Source organism: Leuresthes tenuis, unplaced genomic scaffold (assembly GCF_036924035.1).
Source record: "Leuresthes tenuis unplaced genomic scaffold, fLeuTen1.0.hap1 SCAF_11, whole genome shotgun sequence".
In the NCBI taxonomy this organism is placed as follows: Eukaryota; Metazoa; Chordata; class Actinopteri; order Atheriniformes; family Atherinopsidae; genus Leuresthes; species Leuresthes tenuis.
Genome location: NW_027325365.1, coordinates 20,212,338 through 20,229,355, shown reverse-complemented (window position 1 = coordinate 20,229,355; position 17,018 = coordinate 20,212,338). Strand labels below are relative to the sequence as shown.

The 17,018-nt window shown below is 39.2% G+C and overlaps 1 protein-coding gene across 1 annotated transcript; it reads left to right on the top strand.

The window, feature by feature from the left end:
* Window positions 1-8,543: 8,543 nt before the first annotated feature.
* mchr2b (melanin concentrating hormone receptor 2b) lies at window positions 8,544-11,926 on the top strand. Its single transcript, XM_072396462.1, has 2 exons — window positions 8,544-8,947; window positions 11,287-11,926. Exons 1-2 carry the CDS (start codon window positions 8,544-8,546, stop codon window positions 11,924-11,926), a joined length of 1,044 nt encoding a protein of 347 aa, XP_072252563.1.
* Window positions 11,927-17,018: the final 5,092 nt, after the last annotated feature.

Below are 17,018 nucleotides of genomic sequence, written 5' to 3'. Positions count from 1 at the left end.
AAGCAGAAACATTTTTATCAAAAAAACAGCAGATGCACAAAAACATGAAACATTTGGAACATACATTGCAGAAAAAAACAACAACCACACAACATGCAAAAAACTGATTTCTGCACAAACACGGAATAGAAAAAAAAGTGTTGTTCCTCCAATGCATGCTTTCAGGGTGACATAAACTAGAAGGCAAAAACAAAAAAAAAAAGCTTTACATCACATGCATACGCATACAAAAAAAATGGTTGCGAGGGTTTGGTATTCCAGCACATAGTTTTCAGCTATTTTTACAGAAGAACTGCAGCCCTTAAGACCCCAGAATATCTGTGGAGGCTGTAGGACATAAAGCAAATGGATGAATAAGTCTTACTGTGCAGAGATTACTCTGCCAGCTCCTGAATACAAAGTCTGCATCATGACAGGATGAACTCACATGCACAGCGGGTTATCCACAAAATTTGCCTGGAGTCAAAGTGCATGCTTACAACTTTTGCTGCTTTGGACTCTTTTCAGCTTGCCTGTAAACTGGTTTCTATTTTTCGTCAATATTGCAGTATTGAGAAACAATATCGACCTGAAGAGATTCATCATGAACCTCAACAGCCATTCCCAAGCTGTACAAAAACTTTCCACAAAATGCTCTTTCCATTACAGCCAGTCCTGCGTTGTGTAGACACTACAGCCAACACTTCAGCATCATTTATGCAAAAAAAGGAAGCTCAGAAAGCGATCTCCTGTCTAATACATATTTAAAGGAGTACAGCAGTACAGGAACCTTGAAACTAGTAACACTCTTTAATGGTACCTCTTTGTACAGGACTCTCTATGACATAAAGATTTCATTTTACAGCTTTTAGAACTACTGCACAATGCTCAGTTTACACACTGTTATTTCTTAAGAGCCTTTTACACACCACAGAAAATAAAATCCCTCAAAACTTTACTCCTAGCGCTTCCACAACAAGGTACACATCCACCAGTGTAAAAAATTAAGCCAATACTGAGGTGACTTAAGTTCAATCTGCACTCTATCTGATGGCCAGCAGGGGGGGGCGACTTCTGCGATCGCTAAGAAAAAAAAAGAGGAGGAAAAGGTTTCTGTGCTATTTAATGGCGTTTAGACATTTTTTTGAGTTCTAAACAAATGTCTGTGTCATGCTTTTGGTCGGGCCCTGTCATGGAGGGTGTCATGCCCCATGGCAGCTGGGATGGGCTCCACCCCAGGGATTGAGCAGCTATGGAAAATGGATGGATGCATAGATGTTTTGGTCAAAATACTACAAGAATACAGTACAGCAGTACTGGGTTTACACCACTAGAACACCACTGTAAACTGAATTTTAAGTGAAATACAGTTTGACCTGGTATTTCTTGGGTTTGATGTTTTTTTCTGCCAACTTTCCATTTCACATCACAAATACTGCAGCTAGTGTGGTCAGCATCAAGTTATGAAAATCGAATCCAAACTGGCAACCACTTTTCTTTTGACTGTGATGTATATAAAGACTGCCCCCCTGTTATTATGTCCACGGGTGTTTTTTTCTTCTTGACACACAAGACATAAAAGCTGCCAACGAAAGGGTATCACTAATTTGACTTTATCTTAGAGTGTCTCCATTTCTCTTTTACTTTGTCTTTTCCATTTCTCTTTCATGCGTTTGTACGTGTGTCTTCTGATCCGATCACAGACCAAATGTCTATGAAGGGGGTATCACAGTCAAAACTGTGTGGAGTCAAGCAATTTCACATTACAGGAAGTGCATTAACAGCTTCCTGACAAGTTTTAATCATCTAAATCACAAACAGACACACATACAGAGCTTCTTACCATGTACTGCATATACATAGTGTTTTGTTCTCTACAATCACATATTGATTAGTATATTGGGAACCAGTCTTGCCTACAAACAGTATGACATGTAGAGGACTGGGGAATTAACCTGAGCCATGGCTGCCAGACTGAGGAGGAGCTCATTTACGTAGTCACATATCCTTTCAGACAAAATGAGATAAAGCGGAAGTGCTTTTACACTTTTACTTTACACTTACAGCCACTGTAAAGCAACACCCGCTACTTAAGTGTGATTAAATTGTTTTTGTTTGCGGCTAAGTTATCAGTGAACACTTGCTCTTTCGTGTTGACCTTATCACGTCTCCCGCTGTGTGGGGTTCTGTTTTGTCTCAATTCTTGTCGCTCTTCATTAAAAGATAAATTAAAAACAACTTTATCAAAGGCCCATAGTTTTATTGAGATGTTTATCTTATCGACACACACACCCCAAAAAAATAAATAAAAGTCATATGAATATAAGGCATGTGATGCGATTAACTGTGAAGCAGACAGGGCAGGCTACTGTTTAGCTTTTCTTGCTGCGTGTCTCATTGGATTGCAGCTGTGACAACACAGGCACACTCAGTTGAATGAGTGGCACAAAGAAAAATATACCCACAGATCCCTGTACTTCCACAATCTGCAGAGACTCTGGTGGAATCTGATCGGATCTGCAGAAAATTAAGCGTTTATCAATTTTAAAGTCTTTTTAAATGGGCCTCTCCTATGTTTTATACAGAAACTGTAGCTACTTGTCTGTGGAATTTCACTGCACATTTTTGCAATTTAATTATAGACGGTGGACATACCAGCATATTGAATTAAAAATGTTCCGATAGAAAAATTGTATAAGAATTTTTTTCACCTCTCATTGGAAAGCATTCTTTTCAGTGTTTTTATAGCCATAAAGTGCTGGATGTTCTCACGTCAGAGTCTGTTGATGTGATAGAGGAGGACTTGTTGTGACACAACAGTATTATTGTCTACTCCTTACGTTTGTTAGATATTCCAAGCAAAATATGGTGGTAAACCAAATCAGAGTACTCGTGCTAACTGGTTTCTGAGCCTAATTTTCATACTGCAGATGGCGTGCAGGTTACTTTATACATATATTTTGTTTATTGAATTGTATGGAATCATGCTGATAATGTACAAGGCACAGTACACGTGATTCTTTGATGTGTGATTTTTCGGTTCTTTTTCATATAGACTTTTCAGACACACAGAACTAAACACCAAATCCCATGAGCAAAACCACCTTTGCCTCCTAACCTCCACAGCAGGTTATCTCTCAAAGGACAGAAAGATGATCATGCTTGAAATCAGTGCTGGCTCCTCGATGCTCCTGTAAAATATGATTTAGTGAAGGCAATTATCCCCTTCACTGTAATGAGCTGCAGTCTAGACTGATGAAAAAAGAAATGAGAGATGTTAAGCGAAGCCTTTTGACCTCCACCACAAATCAGCAGTGAAGGAGGAAAACCTCAGGTGTACTTAAGAACACATGCATCTGTTTGCATCCTTTGTCCTTTAAGTATCAGGCAGTAATACATCTAAAAAACATTTAGAGTCTTTTAAACTTCTTCTTTAAAGTTGACTTTTTATCAAAGCCACACCAATTCGAACATACTCTCTGGGTTACTCTTTGAGGAATATTCCCAGATATACACCACCAGTCAAAAATGTGAGACCACTTCCATTTTTTTCCCATCAGCCCAACTTAACATCTATCTTTTTCTCCCAATGTTTTCAGTGATAATCTTTCTGTAGGATGACACCTGACCAATGACAGCACCTTCTTATGTAACTTGCCTTTTTCGGACAATTGCTCAAAACAATGAACACTACTACTGACAACAAGCTCACTGCTGCTACCACTATTACCCCAGTATTGTACCGACAGTATCATCCTAACATTGTTCCCAACACCAGAGGCAGTCCATATTAACTGCTGTGTGAAAACTGTAACTCACCTAAGCAAGATTTAGAGATTTAAGTACCTTTGTCCCATGGCTTGTAACCCTAAAGATACTTCATAGTACTCAGACTGCCTGGAGTTGAATTATAACAGTAAAAATTGACCTGATTAGTTGTGAGGACAGTTTTGTGTTTCCATATGCTGATCACTTTAAGGTCCCACTGATGCAATTGTGTTGTGTTATGTTTGCTTTTATTCATTATACAACCATATTGTGACCATAATCTGATCTGTTCCAGCTTTTATGACCCACCTCAGGCCAGTGATGTGTGAGCATTATCGCGTTAATGAGAACTAACATACAGTACTGTAGGTGATTTCCAATTAAGCTGACCATGGGCATAGCCATAGTTCTTCCTAATATTAAGAGTTGCCCCAAGTTATGAAAGCCTAAAAAAGAATCAAAAGTTTAAGACTAAGATGCAAGTAAAGATAAGTTTGAAATATCATATCCTGTAGGGGAGTTCTAAAGGCAAAAAACTGATGAGGAGGAGTTTCTTAAGCAGAGGAGAAAAAAATTAAAAGACCTACGAGGCATTATTCTAACACTGGATGACAGGGAGTTTAAGAGTTGCTATTGACTGGATTGTGGAGGGACAATGTTTTGTTCGTTCTTATTAGAGATGTCTTCGCATGTCTCACTATACGGATAACTCAGAATTCTAAATATTAAAGTGATCGCAACACTAATCTCTTTGGAAACTGGAACAGTGCAACATTGGCGACATGTTTTATTGGCATTCCAAATTAACGACACTGTCCCCCTTCAAAATACAAGCCACGGATTGTTGGTCCATGCAATCCAAAATGTCCTAGTATTTGTGTTAGATTGACCTCTAACATAGAAGCGAAGAAACAGTTGTTGGTTTTAAACTCAAGTCTTGACATGTGAATAATTGAAAGAGCACCTTCTTGCCTCCTTATGAGAAACATGTGGTTAGTTGAAGGAAGAAACGAGAATTACGTCTGCTCCAATTATAAATGGGATTTCCCACTTGTCACTCACACAGGGCGGTACTTTACAGGACACCTTTATGAGTCCGACTTAAACAGGAAGACCCATATTTTTAAACCTTGACCTTATTTCTGGCATGAAATAAGTTTATCTACTCACCGAGAACAGTTTGGCGAAAGTCGTTGTCCTTCGGAAGCTATTTTGATAACTCGCAATCTATATAACGGAGTGAACAGGGCAAAGACGATGCAGCCTCTGAATAAGGCATTATCTGTCTTTATTTCTCCAATACTTTAAGAAGAATGAATGAACAAACGTGTACTATAGCTCTGTTAGCTCATAGGTGCTGTTATGTGGCTACTTGTGGCTATAGGAGAGCTAAGGAGGGATTTCTACACACACCTGTACTGGGACCACTTCATCCACACGCCCCCCTGGAGCACAGTTTATTTACTCCTTGCTCTATGACAGTCAGCTAACTTCACACGGAGTTTGCTACTGCTAGTTTTGTGCAACAGGGCAGGATATTTATCAAATGTTGACAATGTGAACGACGACTTTGAGTAAGATGGACGTTCTTACCAGAGTGAATGAGCTGTGCTGCAGCCATGCGTGTGGATGAAGTGGTCCCAGTAGAGGTGTGTGTAGAATTCCCTCCATTAGGTCTCCTATAGCTGCAAGTAGCCACATAACAGCACCTATGAGCTAACAGAGCAATAGTACGCGTTCGTTCATTCATTCTTCTTAAAGTATTGGTGAAATAAAGACAGATAATGCCTTATTTAGAGGCTGCATCATCTTTGCCCCGTTCACTCCGTTATATGGATCGTGAGTTATCTAAATAGCTTCTGAAGGACGCCGACTTTCGGCAAACTGTTCTCGTGAGTAGATAAACTTATTTCAAATTTTAAATTATTAGTATTTTAAAAATAACGGAGTTCCCCTTTAAGGGTGTGAATAAACAACCTGTGTCGTAATTTCGATTGGAGAACTTGTATAAATTACATAGTACTGAACAGTTATTGGCACTATTGCTAATATTTTGTTGTAAATCGCAGCAATGACCTGCTCTGAAGGCTTTTTTTTGTTTGTTTCTTTGAAACCTTTCACAAAGACATCTTTAATTTGAATTATTCTTCTATGAAGATGTGTCTTTGGGCTCATCACGTTTCTCATTTAGAGCCATGTTTCGAGTTTGATTGAGCACTGATGCTCTTTTCAAGTAGTGCGCTTCTTCACATTAACACAGGTGCACACTCAGGAGGTGCCCAGGGCAAGCATCGACTGTTGGCCACTGAGCAGATGGGAGGTGAGTCCCTACGAACCCCGTTTCACATCAGCAGTCACAGAGGCAGCTGTTGAAGGAAGGAAACAAGCTCTGCTAAAGAGATATCTGTAACAAGAAGAAGTATTGATAAATCATTACTCTCAGTTTACTTCAGTACCTTCAGCTTTTGCAGAAAGGGAACATTGGGTTCATTATCTAACAGAACCGTAATTTGAGATAAATACTGACTTTACTCTCTGACTCTAATTACGACACATTTTTTGAAGCACTTAAGTCTTTACTGTGTGGGAATCTGACAGCAAATACTTAATGTTCACCAGCAAAGGCTGAACCTGCTGTCAGTGGAGTGCAACATTGCATGTTTTTGGCAACCCGTCAAGTTCCTTCATAGTGGAGTTGTGTATTAATATTCTTTACCATTATGGCTCTACTGCACCTTGAAAACAAAACAAAGCACATGAGACCTTTAATTATCTTTAACTTTTTTTCTTTTTTTAAATGTTTCCAGTTGCTAAACATTGTCAATAAATCTCTCCCATCAGGTGTTTGCTCTGAAGAAAATGACAAATAATCAACCGGATGATCCAGAATTTCCTTAACAAACAGATTAAATTGGCTTAGAACTAAACACGGAGAAGCTGCTTCCAGTTTTTATGGACCATATACAAAATATGGGACAAACTGTTTTGTTTTGCTTCTTTTAAATCAAACTTTGAGACCTCCCTGTTTACAGCTTCACTTAATTAAATGATTAATGTTTTACTTTAATTTTTTTAACTGAGATGTAAAGCACTTTGATTCAGCTAGTTGTCGAATTATGCCATATAAATAAATTTGCCTCGCTTTGCCCCAATAGCATCAGTATCTGCACTGAACACTGACTACTCTTACTGAGCAAGAACTGCTTGCTGGTCCCTCTAGTTTCAAAGCCAAAATAGTGAAGATGAAAGATGCGAAAGTCTTGGCCCTGATCGTTCAATCAGCCACTCCAGTGAGATGACCATGACTTTTGATTTGATGATAAATCAGCCTAAAGTTTTACATTTTCATGGAGGTAGACCAAAGAAAACATGGATCATAAAAGTGTTTAGAATCCATCATCAGGGAAACATGAGTGTAACTAAAAAGTTCTTAAAGTTACAAAAGAATTTGACACAATGCAGTATGAGAAGAAGCCAGAGAAATTAAGAAAGTGTTTCCAAAAGCTGTGGACACTATTGTGCACTCTGAACTACCAAATACAAGAAACTAATTAGTTCTTTGACTGGACTCAGGAAGCCAGTGACTTCCACTGGTTTTCTTGTTTGCATGTTTTTTCCATTCTTGAGGATGCCCATTAAAATTCTTGCAATCCCTGGAGAACAGTGATGGGAGCTCGAGATGATACATTATAAATCTGAGATTTCATTCTTAAGGCAGGGCTGTTCAAAACGTTGTTTTATACTGAGCAAAAGTGTAGTATATTTCATATCAAAGCGTGTTTGAAAATAATCATATCACAGCACACTCTGAACAGTGGTTGGAGCAGATAAGTTCTGCTGCAGGGGGTGAACAAACAGGACCTGCAGGTCAGCATGAGGAAATTTATATATTCCCACTGACCTGTGGCAGAGTTCCTCTGCCGAGCAGCTTCAGATATGCTCCTGTCTTTTAAGGCTGTGCCCTTTGGTATCACAGCAGAGGTAGTTTATTTGATCAAAGCTGAAAGGACACTTAATAGAGAGAAAACAAAGAAGGATCCAAGAGTGTTGTAGGTTAAAACAAAGTATTTTCTTCCAAAATGAAGTGAAACAAAAGGGTCAAACGTATGCGGGTCCCTTTGATCAGTTTCCAATTCATCTGTTCAGTGGCTGGATCTATTTACAGTAATCTGAGAGAAGTAACTTTAGCCCTAACAAATCTACCATTTAGTCAACAAGAAAGCCTTTGTCATCCTTTTTTTTTCTTCATAAAACTGAATGAACTTCACTTCCAGGATCAAGAAGTTCATCTTTTTCTCTTTTTTTTAGTTAACTTAAACTGAAAGCTGACTCAGGATGGATGTCCAAATTGTGTGTTTACTGTCCTCCTTATTTGAAGGATTTTAAGCCAAGACTTGATGACAGGTCAAAGAGCCTTCTTCTCATTTGCTTACTCTGTTATGCAATCCAACGAATGATCTTTGAAGGGAGGGAATAGTGTCTGCAGAGTGTTTGGTAGAGCCGCAGCAGATGCGCACGGTAAATAGTTTGCTGAGATTATCATGGTTAGTGAGACTACATTGCCTATGTAGATAGCCTTGATTGGACTCTTTTTTTCTTTGTTTGTTTTCAGTATATATATATATATAGTGTGTCTGAAGAACTCTGGTCCAGGTTTAGGACCTGTGGATACGCACTTATAGGGAAAGCACAAGTTTTTTTTCCCCCTAGTTTGAAGACCAGACGCCGGCTGGAGAGCGCATCGGTGCGCGCCCTGATCCCAACCAAACCGGTTCGACTTTCAAGAGCGTCCAAAGATGAATGACACGGAAATATTTTGCAAAGACAACCAAACGTACAACTTTACCGAGGGGCTATGTCAGATCTCAACCCCGCCACCTTACAGTCCCATCGACATCACCACTTTCATGCATATATTCCCCTCAATTTACGGAATCTTGTGTTCTGTTGGAGTTATAGCCAATGGACTGGTGATCTACGCGGTGGCGGCATGCAAGAAGAAAATGGTCTCGGACATCTACGTGCTGAACCTGGCGATAGCCGACATGCTGTTCTTGCTGGTGATGCCCTTCAACATTCACCAGCTGGTCAGAGACAGACAGTGGGTGTTCGGAAACTTTATGTGTAAGGCGGTTGTGGTGGTGGATGTCAGCAACCAGTTCACCACGGTGGGGATTGTTACTGTGCTGTGCATTGATCGGTAAGTGTTGACAGATTTGGTGTCAGTTTTTGAAAACATTTATAAAAGAAAACATCTGCATGAAATTATGGTAATAACAACGAACAACAACCTAATAGATACGGTGAACTTCTTATTTTCTCTTGTTGATAAAGCTTCTTAATGGGTTTTTTAAAGAATTGCTGGCTTTTTAAAGTTATAGTTTGCAAACATAAATCTTCACTGGATGTTGGTAAAGGCACCATTCTTTTAAAGGAGTCCATAAAAAATGGCATATATATATAAATGGCATATAATGGTGTAATATATTATATTATAATATATATATTGTAATATAATATTGTATAATGGTGTAACATCTATGTAATCCCACGAGAACGCAGTGTTCCCTGCATGAATTATGTACGTGTCATATTTATGATCTGAACACATTAAGGACTATTAAATGAGTCCTTGCACCAATTTGAACTGATAAGCATCTCCATTTGAGGAGAACATCTGGGGCAAGCGCTTCCCTCAAAGATGTAATGCCATATATATATAGTACATTTCTATAGGGTCATTAGAGCAGCTATTTGTGTCGTAGTGAGCAACACAAATAGCTGCTTACTTATACTTTCTATTATTATCATTTTGACAGTTGTGCTCTGGAGTTAAGAAGCTTGACATCAAATCAAATAATCTCACTTTTATTGTTTCTGAAAAGGTACAAAGGTGTAAATTAGACTCCATCACTTTGAGAACAGCCTGTAATCTCATGTTCAAAGGAGAAAAGTATAATCATGACCAACGGCTAACAAAAAGTACAGGATGTGTCCCCTTAATTCAAAAGAACACAATAAGTGTTTTAGGGAGTGAAAGAGTGTAACACCTCTCACATGGCTGGGTTAAAATGGCATTTACCATCTAAATTGGATTAAGCTATTGTCATTAGACTGTTCGATGTAAGCCACGAGTCTTATAAAGTCAAAATTGCATTTCCTTGCAGTTGTTTGTTTGAGTTGAGGAGCCAGGAATTAAGTCACAGTGTTTAAGTGAATTTCCTGTTTAGATTCTATTAAGTTCTTCCTTTTAAAAATGCATATCTGCCCAAAGATGTATATATTTTCCCGATCTGTTTGTAGGTACATCACAATCTGATGTTTTAGTGCTTTCTCTCTGTTTTCAGCTGATCCTGCGGACAAAGAAACTGTTGTATCCAACAAAAGAAATCTTATTTTTTCATCCAGTTCCTATTCTCAGGGTAGCTAAAGTATAATGTTATTTCATGGCAGTTTTATGGACATTAACATGATTCTTTGTCTCCAATTCCCTGTTCACCTGAGTATACAAACATCAGCTGAAGAGAATCTTTACATATTCAGTGCGTCCATATGCTGTGGGTTGTTTGATGTGTCTAATAAGTGCTCAGGAAAAAATATAAAAAATACTGATGATGCTATAACGCTGCTTTTCATTACACCACAGAAATATCTTGTCCGCCCCCCCCAATCTCATTCTTCCACTGTATAAACAATGACGGTTGTAGAGGAATAAACAAAGATGGACAATTAGACATTCAGTGCCGTGTGAGGCTCATAAAATATGTGTCCTTACAGTATGTGTTTTTTTTGTTATTACCAGTATTTTACTTGGCTGATCTGAGGCTATGAGTGAGAGTGTGGATGGTTGTTTGTCTCGTTTGTCTCTATGTGTGGCCCTGTGATGGACTGGCGACCTGTCCAGGGTGTACCCCGCCTTTCGCCCGATGACTGCTGGGATAGGCTCCAGCCCACCCGCTACCCAATTACCGGATTGACGGTATAGAAAATGGATGGATGATCTGAGGCTACACATCATCTCTTGAGAGGCTGGATCTGCACTTTATGATTCAGTCATTAGAGTTAAAGTGACCTCACTAAAGCTACTGTTGTTAGTGAGCAGAATTTTATAGTTAAGATCATTCAGAGTTAGGGGGGGGGCATGAAAAATCTGAGCAGACTCAATAACATGAAAATGTAAACAGCAACTGGAAATATGTAATTCGCTCCGCTTAAATGTCACTTGGGGTCAAAGTAATGGCAAAGTGAACGTGTTCTGGCTCCTCACACTGAAACCGAATAGAAACTGAATGCAAATGTGCTGACGCACTCTGTCTGAATGATCAAAATTTCTCATTCATCACTTTTTCTGAGAAGCTAATACCATCTTTGGTTTCATCACCACCCCCTGTCCTGATTTGATTCCCTGAACTTGTCTGGGATAAAAATTGCCTCTTAAGCAAAACTAATGTTTTTTAACACGCTCTTGAAGAAAGCTTCTTTTGTCATTTGTGTTACAGACTGCTGTCAAACTGTAAACATATCTATTTTTCCTCTTAGGTATATAGCTATTGTGCATCCCAGCTCGGAGAAGAGAACAGTGCAGTGGACCATCGTCATCAACATGCTGGTGTGGCTTGGCAGCTTCCTCCTCACCATACCCGTTATGATGTATGCCAAGGTTGCTCGCAGGCAGCATTTAGAGGTGTGCATGATGTACTTGGATGGGCCTGAGGACATGTACTGGTACACTCTCTACCAGTCTATCATTGGGTTTATCATCCCTCTCATCATCATCAGCACCTTCTACACACTCACCCTCTATCACGTGTTCAGCTCCATCCGTCGGGTCAAACGAAAGCAGTCGGTGTGGGCTAAGAGAGCCACCAAAATGGTCCTAATGGTCATCGCTTTGTTCCTGGTTTGCTGGTCACCCTACCACGTCATTCAGGTGGTCAACCTGAGCAACAACATGCCAACGATTGCTTTTGTCTATGTCTACAACATCAGCATCTGCCTCAGCTACTCGCATAGCTGCATCAACCCGCTCATGTTGCTCATCTTTGCCCAGAATTACCGCGAGCGCCTTTGCCGCCGCAATGCTCTGCACAGCTCCCAGCACTCATCAAAGGTCACGGTTGTCAAAACGGATGGCTCCAGCACAGCAAATGACCCCAGCTGTCGTATTACTGTCATCTGATCAGATATCTTTTCATATATAAAGTGCACACGTAAATGTTTTGCTGCTTTCCTCAAATCGATGTAGCTCGTGTGGATGCCTGTGAAGTCAGGTTCTCCAGCTTTATTCATCAAAGTGAGTTAGAAACTTATGGTACACACACACACACACACACACACACAAGAGCCTGAAACAGGATCATCAAAATCCACCTTTGATGAAGGTGTGGTTCTTTGATCAACCTTTATAAACCATGGGCTACATCCAGTGTCATGCTGGTCAGTGACAATGCTGCCGTGCAGATATGTTGTGGACAAACATTTGCACGCTCAGTGCATGATGGAATTAATTCCACTGTGTAGATGTCTCCTTTGTTTGATGGGTTGTTTTACCAGTGCACATCGTGGCGTCGCCTGTCTGAACAGATGTGATCTGCAGCGAGACTATTATCAGTAATCTAATGAAGAACTTATTACAAGGGCTTAGGATTTGTATCCACTGGCCTGAATAATGGTTATTTCACTGATGTGAAATAGATAAGTTGGGAGCTGTTCTGGTTTTTTTTTAAAGCAGCTGTAAATGTTTTTAACCTACATGTTGTGGTTTCCAGCTTTTTTTTATTTTAATCAGCAAACGAGTATACAGTTTTCAAAAATATTCGTGTTTAAGTTTGTGACTGTAATGGTTAAATCACCTTCGACTTGCCTGTCTGCCAAACCAGTGAGACATAGTTTTCATCTTTGACCACAAGTGATCTCTCTATTGTGTGTAAAGTACAAGTAAAGCATAATAACTATTTTTAAAGCATTAGTTACAACTTTTAAACCTTAACACGGTACCACATTTAAAAGCTGTTGCAACTATAATAACAAACTGCAGACTGTTGTACAAAGTTGTACTCTTCTTCTCTGTAGAGTTTGCTTTTGACTGGAATGTGCCCGTAAGTCGTAAGTGAACAGATTCTCACCGGTTTTTTTTGGAACATGTTTGTTGAAAATGTTGTATTTTAGAAGAATTACTGTTTATCTATCATGAGACCAATGTTACAGCCCACTTCTCTTTGTTTCCAACTGCAGTCACTGGACAGTGTGGCATAAAACACTCAGGGACAGCTTTTTCACCCAGAGTCTAATCAAAACCTGGACAAACGACACTTTTTGTGGATTGTGAGGTCATTCGTATCCGTGGTTGACAGTGTTTTGGTTTTGTTACAACATGATTCCATTGTTGTTCATTTATCCCAGCCTCACAAGCTGCTGTATCCACAATTGAAGCAACACATCTCGAGAGGCATGGAAACGCACATAAACAGACACACACACATGGCAGATGTGAGATCCATTAATATATCTACATATGAATATTGTGTGTTGATGCAGCAGATGATTGTTGTCTTGATTTGTGGTGTCACTCCGTGGTTCTTTCTAGTATGTATTTGATATCGCCCTCAGATTTTTTGCTCTAATGTGTATTTTTGTGAAGATAAATAATGATATTGCTAAGACGAAAAAGAGACTGCGTGAAGCACGGGTAATGCGTTCTTATCAGTGTCTTGTCATTTGCATAATAAAATGTAAGAGAAAATGTACAGGACAATTAAATATGCATTCTCATTTGAATTAGAGAAAATGTAGAAACAGGCAAGGAGGAATGAATCAGTAATGACCTGATAATTAATGAATCGTCAGTATCTGAATAACTCTGCATTGAGAACTATGTGGTAGCTGAATTACTGGAGAATAGAGAGGGATCTGTTGTGCAAAATTTGCTCATGATTCGCTCCAAGCCAACAACTGAGCAGCACAAACTAGTGTCCAGTTTATTTATTCATCCAATATCTATGCCCACATAATGGAGTCTATCCCAGCTGCCACTGCACAAAAGGAAGGGCACAGCCTGGACGGGTCACCAGTCCATCACAGAGCCACCACAGAGAAATGCATGTCCACACTCACTCCTGGGGTCCATTAAGAATCATCAGTTAACCTAACATGCAGGTTTTTGGACTGTGGGCAGAAGCAAGAGTACCTTGAAAAAAAACAACGCATGCACAAGGAGAATACAGAAAGGCTCCAGACCCAATCAAACAGTTATCAAACTAAGTCATTATTTAAAGGGTTCCTCATTTATTTATGACTATATGACCCGTCTTTGCCCTTTTTGCAACACCTGAAATAACAGAGAGGATCATCCTGAACTAGCCAGCACAGATTGAACGCCCACACAGGTTTTAATTAGGAATTTGAAAATCATCTCCCTTTCAACAATACCTAAGGCAGCACATTATTTTTTTTAGAATAGAATAATGTTTTATTAATCCTTTAATAGGGAAATAATTATTGCAGAGGGAAAGACCAAATACACCACAATCAGTAAAGAACAAATAAGTATGCAGAAGAAGATACAAAAAACTACATAAAATGGATTAACTACATAGAATTATATGTTATATAAAGATACAGTACTGTTTTATAAAGCGTTACAATGTCTACTGAGGCACTAAGTGTTATACAGTGATGCAGATCACCTTTCTTCATGTTCACCCAGAGGTGCATCACACTGACATACACAGTTCATTTCTGTGCTGCCTGCTTTGATCAAGGTTGAATTACCAGTTGGGTGAACCGGGCAACAGAAGCCCAGGACCATATGTTCTGTGGAAATGAGTTTTCAAAAATGTAATAGCATTCAAATTTCTTTGTTGTCTCTCGTCACTAATGGATATTTTCTGAATTTGTTAGGGTGCTCAAGTGGCTTTGGTGATTTGACCTGCTCTTGGCTTGTTTGATTTAGTCATTTTGTCTTACATTTAAATCCCATGTGAATCCTGTGTGAGACCATCGTTTTCACCCTCACTCACTGTGTGGAAAGGTTTAGGCAACAAAGCCGCTTGGTCGGTGTCATAAAAGCTCACGGTTTGGCTTGAAATACACCCTTTAACTATTTATCTATGAACAATGATTAAAAAGAAACTGTCGCCACGATCAGCAAAGACAATTCTCGGAGCCTTATTAGAGCTGTGAATGACAAAAAACAATAATATGTTTTATCATGTTTGGTTAGATTCCTGCACCGAACAAACTTCAAAAGGAAGAGAAAATGTTTTAATTAAAACCCCATCTACAGAATTAGCCGGGGACCATCGTCATTGTGATCATAATAAAATCTACCTGCTTAAGAACAACTGCAGTCACCGATAAAAAGAAAACCCTCTTTAAAGTTCATGTCTTTTTATATGCATACATGCTCCCTGACTTTCTCTCTATAGGATTTATAAGTTTGTGCCAACATTACATCTGTAGAAGACCCATATAAGCCACTAAAATGCTTTTACATCAGGGTGTTTTTTTGTACGACCGCAGTGTCCTTTTCAGAGTGCCCAAGTAGCCGTGACTAATGAACTGACCTTTATAGTATGTGTATCATTTCTCTTGAATGTATACGGTACTGTGAAAAAGTCCTGAGTCACCACTCATTTCTTTGTGTTGCCTTTGCATGTTGCCAGGAAAAAGGAGAGGTTCAGTGATGTATTGAAAGGTGCGCACGTAAATGAAAAAAAAAAACAAAAAAAACAGAGAATTGGTTCAATTCTAACAAATTTGTAAGTCAATGTTAGGGATGTGTTCTTTTATTCTTCAACGCAGTCTGAACCCTCTTGGATGAGCTTTTCTTGTCATTACTTTAAGTAGTCTTCAGGAATAGTTCTGTAGGCTTCCTAAAGGACCTTCCAAAGCTCTTCTGTAGGTGTTGGCTGCCTTTTTTTCTGTTCTCCATTAAGATGATCCACCACTGTTTCAGTAACGTTGAGGTCCGAGCGCTGGAGGATTCATCCCTCCATAAGACCTGTTGCCACTGATTTTCAGTCCCCTTCTTGTGTCATTTGGCATAGCTCAGCCTTTTCTCCCTGTTTCCCTTCCTTAAGAATGGATCCTTGACAGCCGCCCTTCCATGGAGACCATTTCTGATCAGGCTTCAGTGAACAGTAGATGGATAAGCTGAAGGTTCCGGTCTTTACTGGATATTTTCCCAGTTCTTATCAACATCATTTTCAGATATTATTCATCTGCTGCAGATATATTGTTTTTTTAGGCCAGCCTTTTTTTCTTTTGTTCTCAACTTGTCCAGTTTCCTCAAATTTCGAAGGGTACCCAGCACACCATGCTTGTCAGAAACCGTCAGGACACGGGACACAGATGCAAGATCTTTCAGTATAAGACCGTTTTATTATTCTTCTTATGGGTCTCCTGAACAGACAAAACAAGGGCAATGAAATACTAAAAGATTATCTTTAACCTTAAAGCACTTTTCTAAAGAGGCGGAATAAACAAAATCTTCTCCTTCTAATGGAGATTTCTATGAAGTTAAAATGCTATACGCAATCACTCCTATATCGGAGATGCTATGAAATGTTACAAACAAAAGATCACTCCAAAAATGGAGGAAACCAAAACAGACATGAAATTATACGAATCTAGACTAGAACTTGAATTCAAAAACTTTACCAAAAGAAAACTCTCTGAAGGAGAAACACTCAACTTCGAAAGACCAGGGAAACACTATTGGAACACTAGGAAAGGCTAGAATTAAGAACTCTCAACTGATTGTTGCGACACACTGGCACGAGACAAGGGAGACGCAGACTATTTGAATACATGAGGAGCCATGGGGAGCAGGTGGAAACATTTGGGAATCAGGGAAGACAATCAGACATTTGACACAGGAGGAAGAGCAAGGTACCTGAAACTGAAGGGAAGTTAATATTTCAAAATAAAACAGGAAATGATGAGACAAGACATATTTCAAAACATAAAGTGTCAATGAATCCTGACAATGCTGAGAAATGCCAAGTGAAAATGAATCAAAAAGCAGACAACTTTCAGAAAGCCTTGAGAATTATTGCTCAAGACCACAAAAAATGCAGGAAAGTCTGACTTCTTGGCAGGAAAAATATAAAGAAATTAGTTGACTTTTCCACAGTACTGTATGTCACCATTTTTCTTATGTCTAGAATATTCTTAAATGAATTTGACTCAAATCAAATTACCAGAAAGTAGTTTGGGAACCTAAACAATAGAGGCTGTACAGCTTATTTTTGCCCCAGGACTCCACATTG

Coding starts and splice junctions, on each gene's coding strand:
- mchr2b (XM_072396462.1), top strand. CDS start 8,544: ATGAATGACACGGAAATATTTTGCAAAGACAACCAAACGTACAACTTT. Junction 8,948..11,286: donor ACTGTGCTGTGCATTGATCG/GTAAGTGTTGAC, acceptor TTTTCCTCTTAG/GTATATAGCTATTGTGCATC.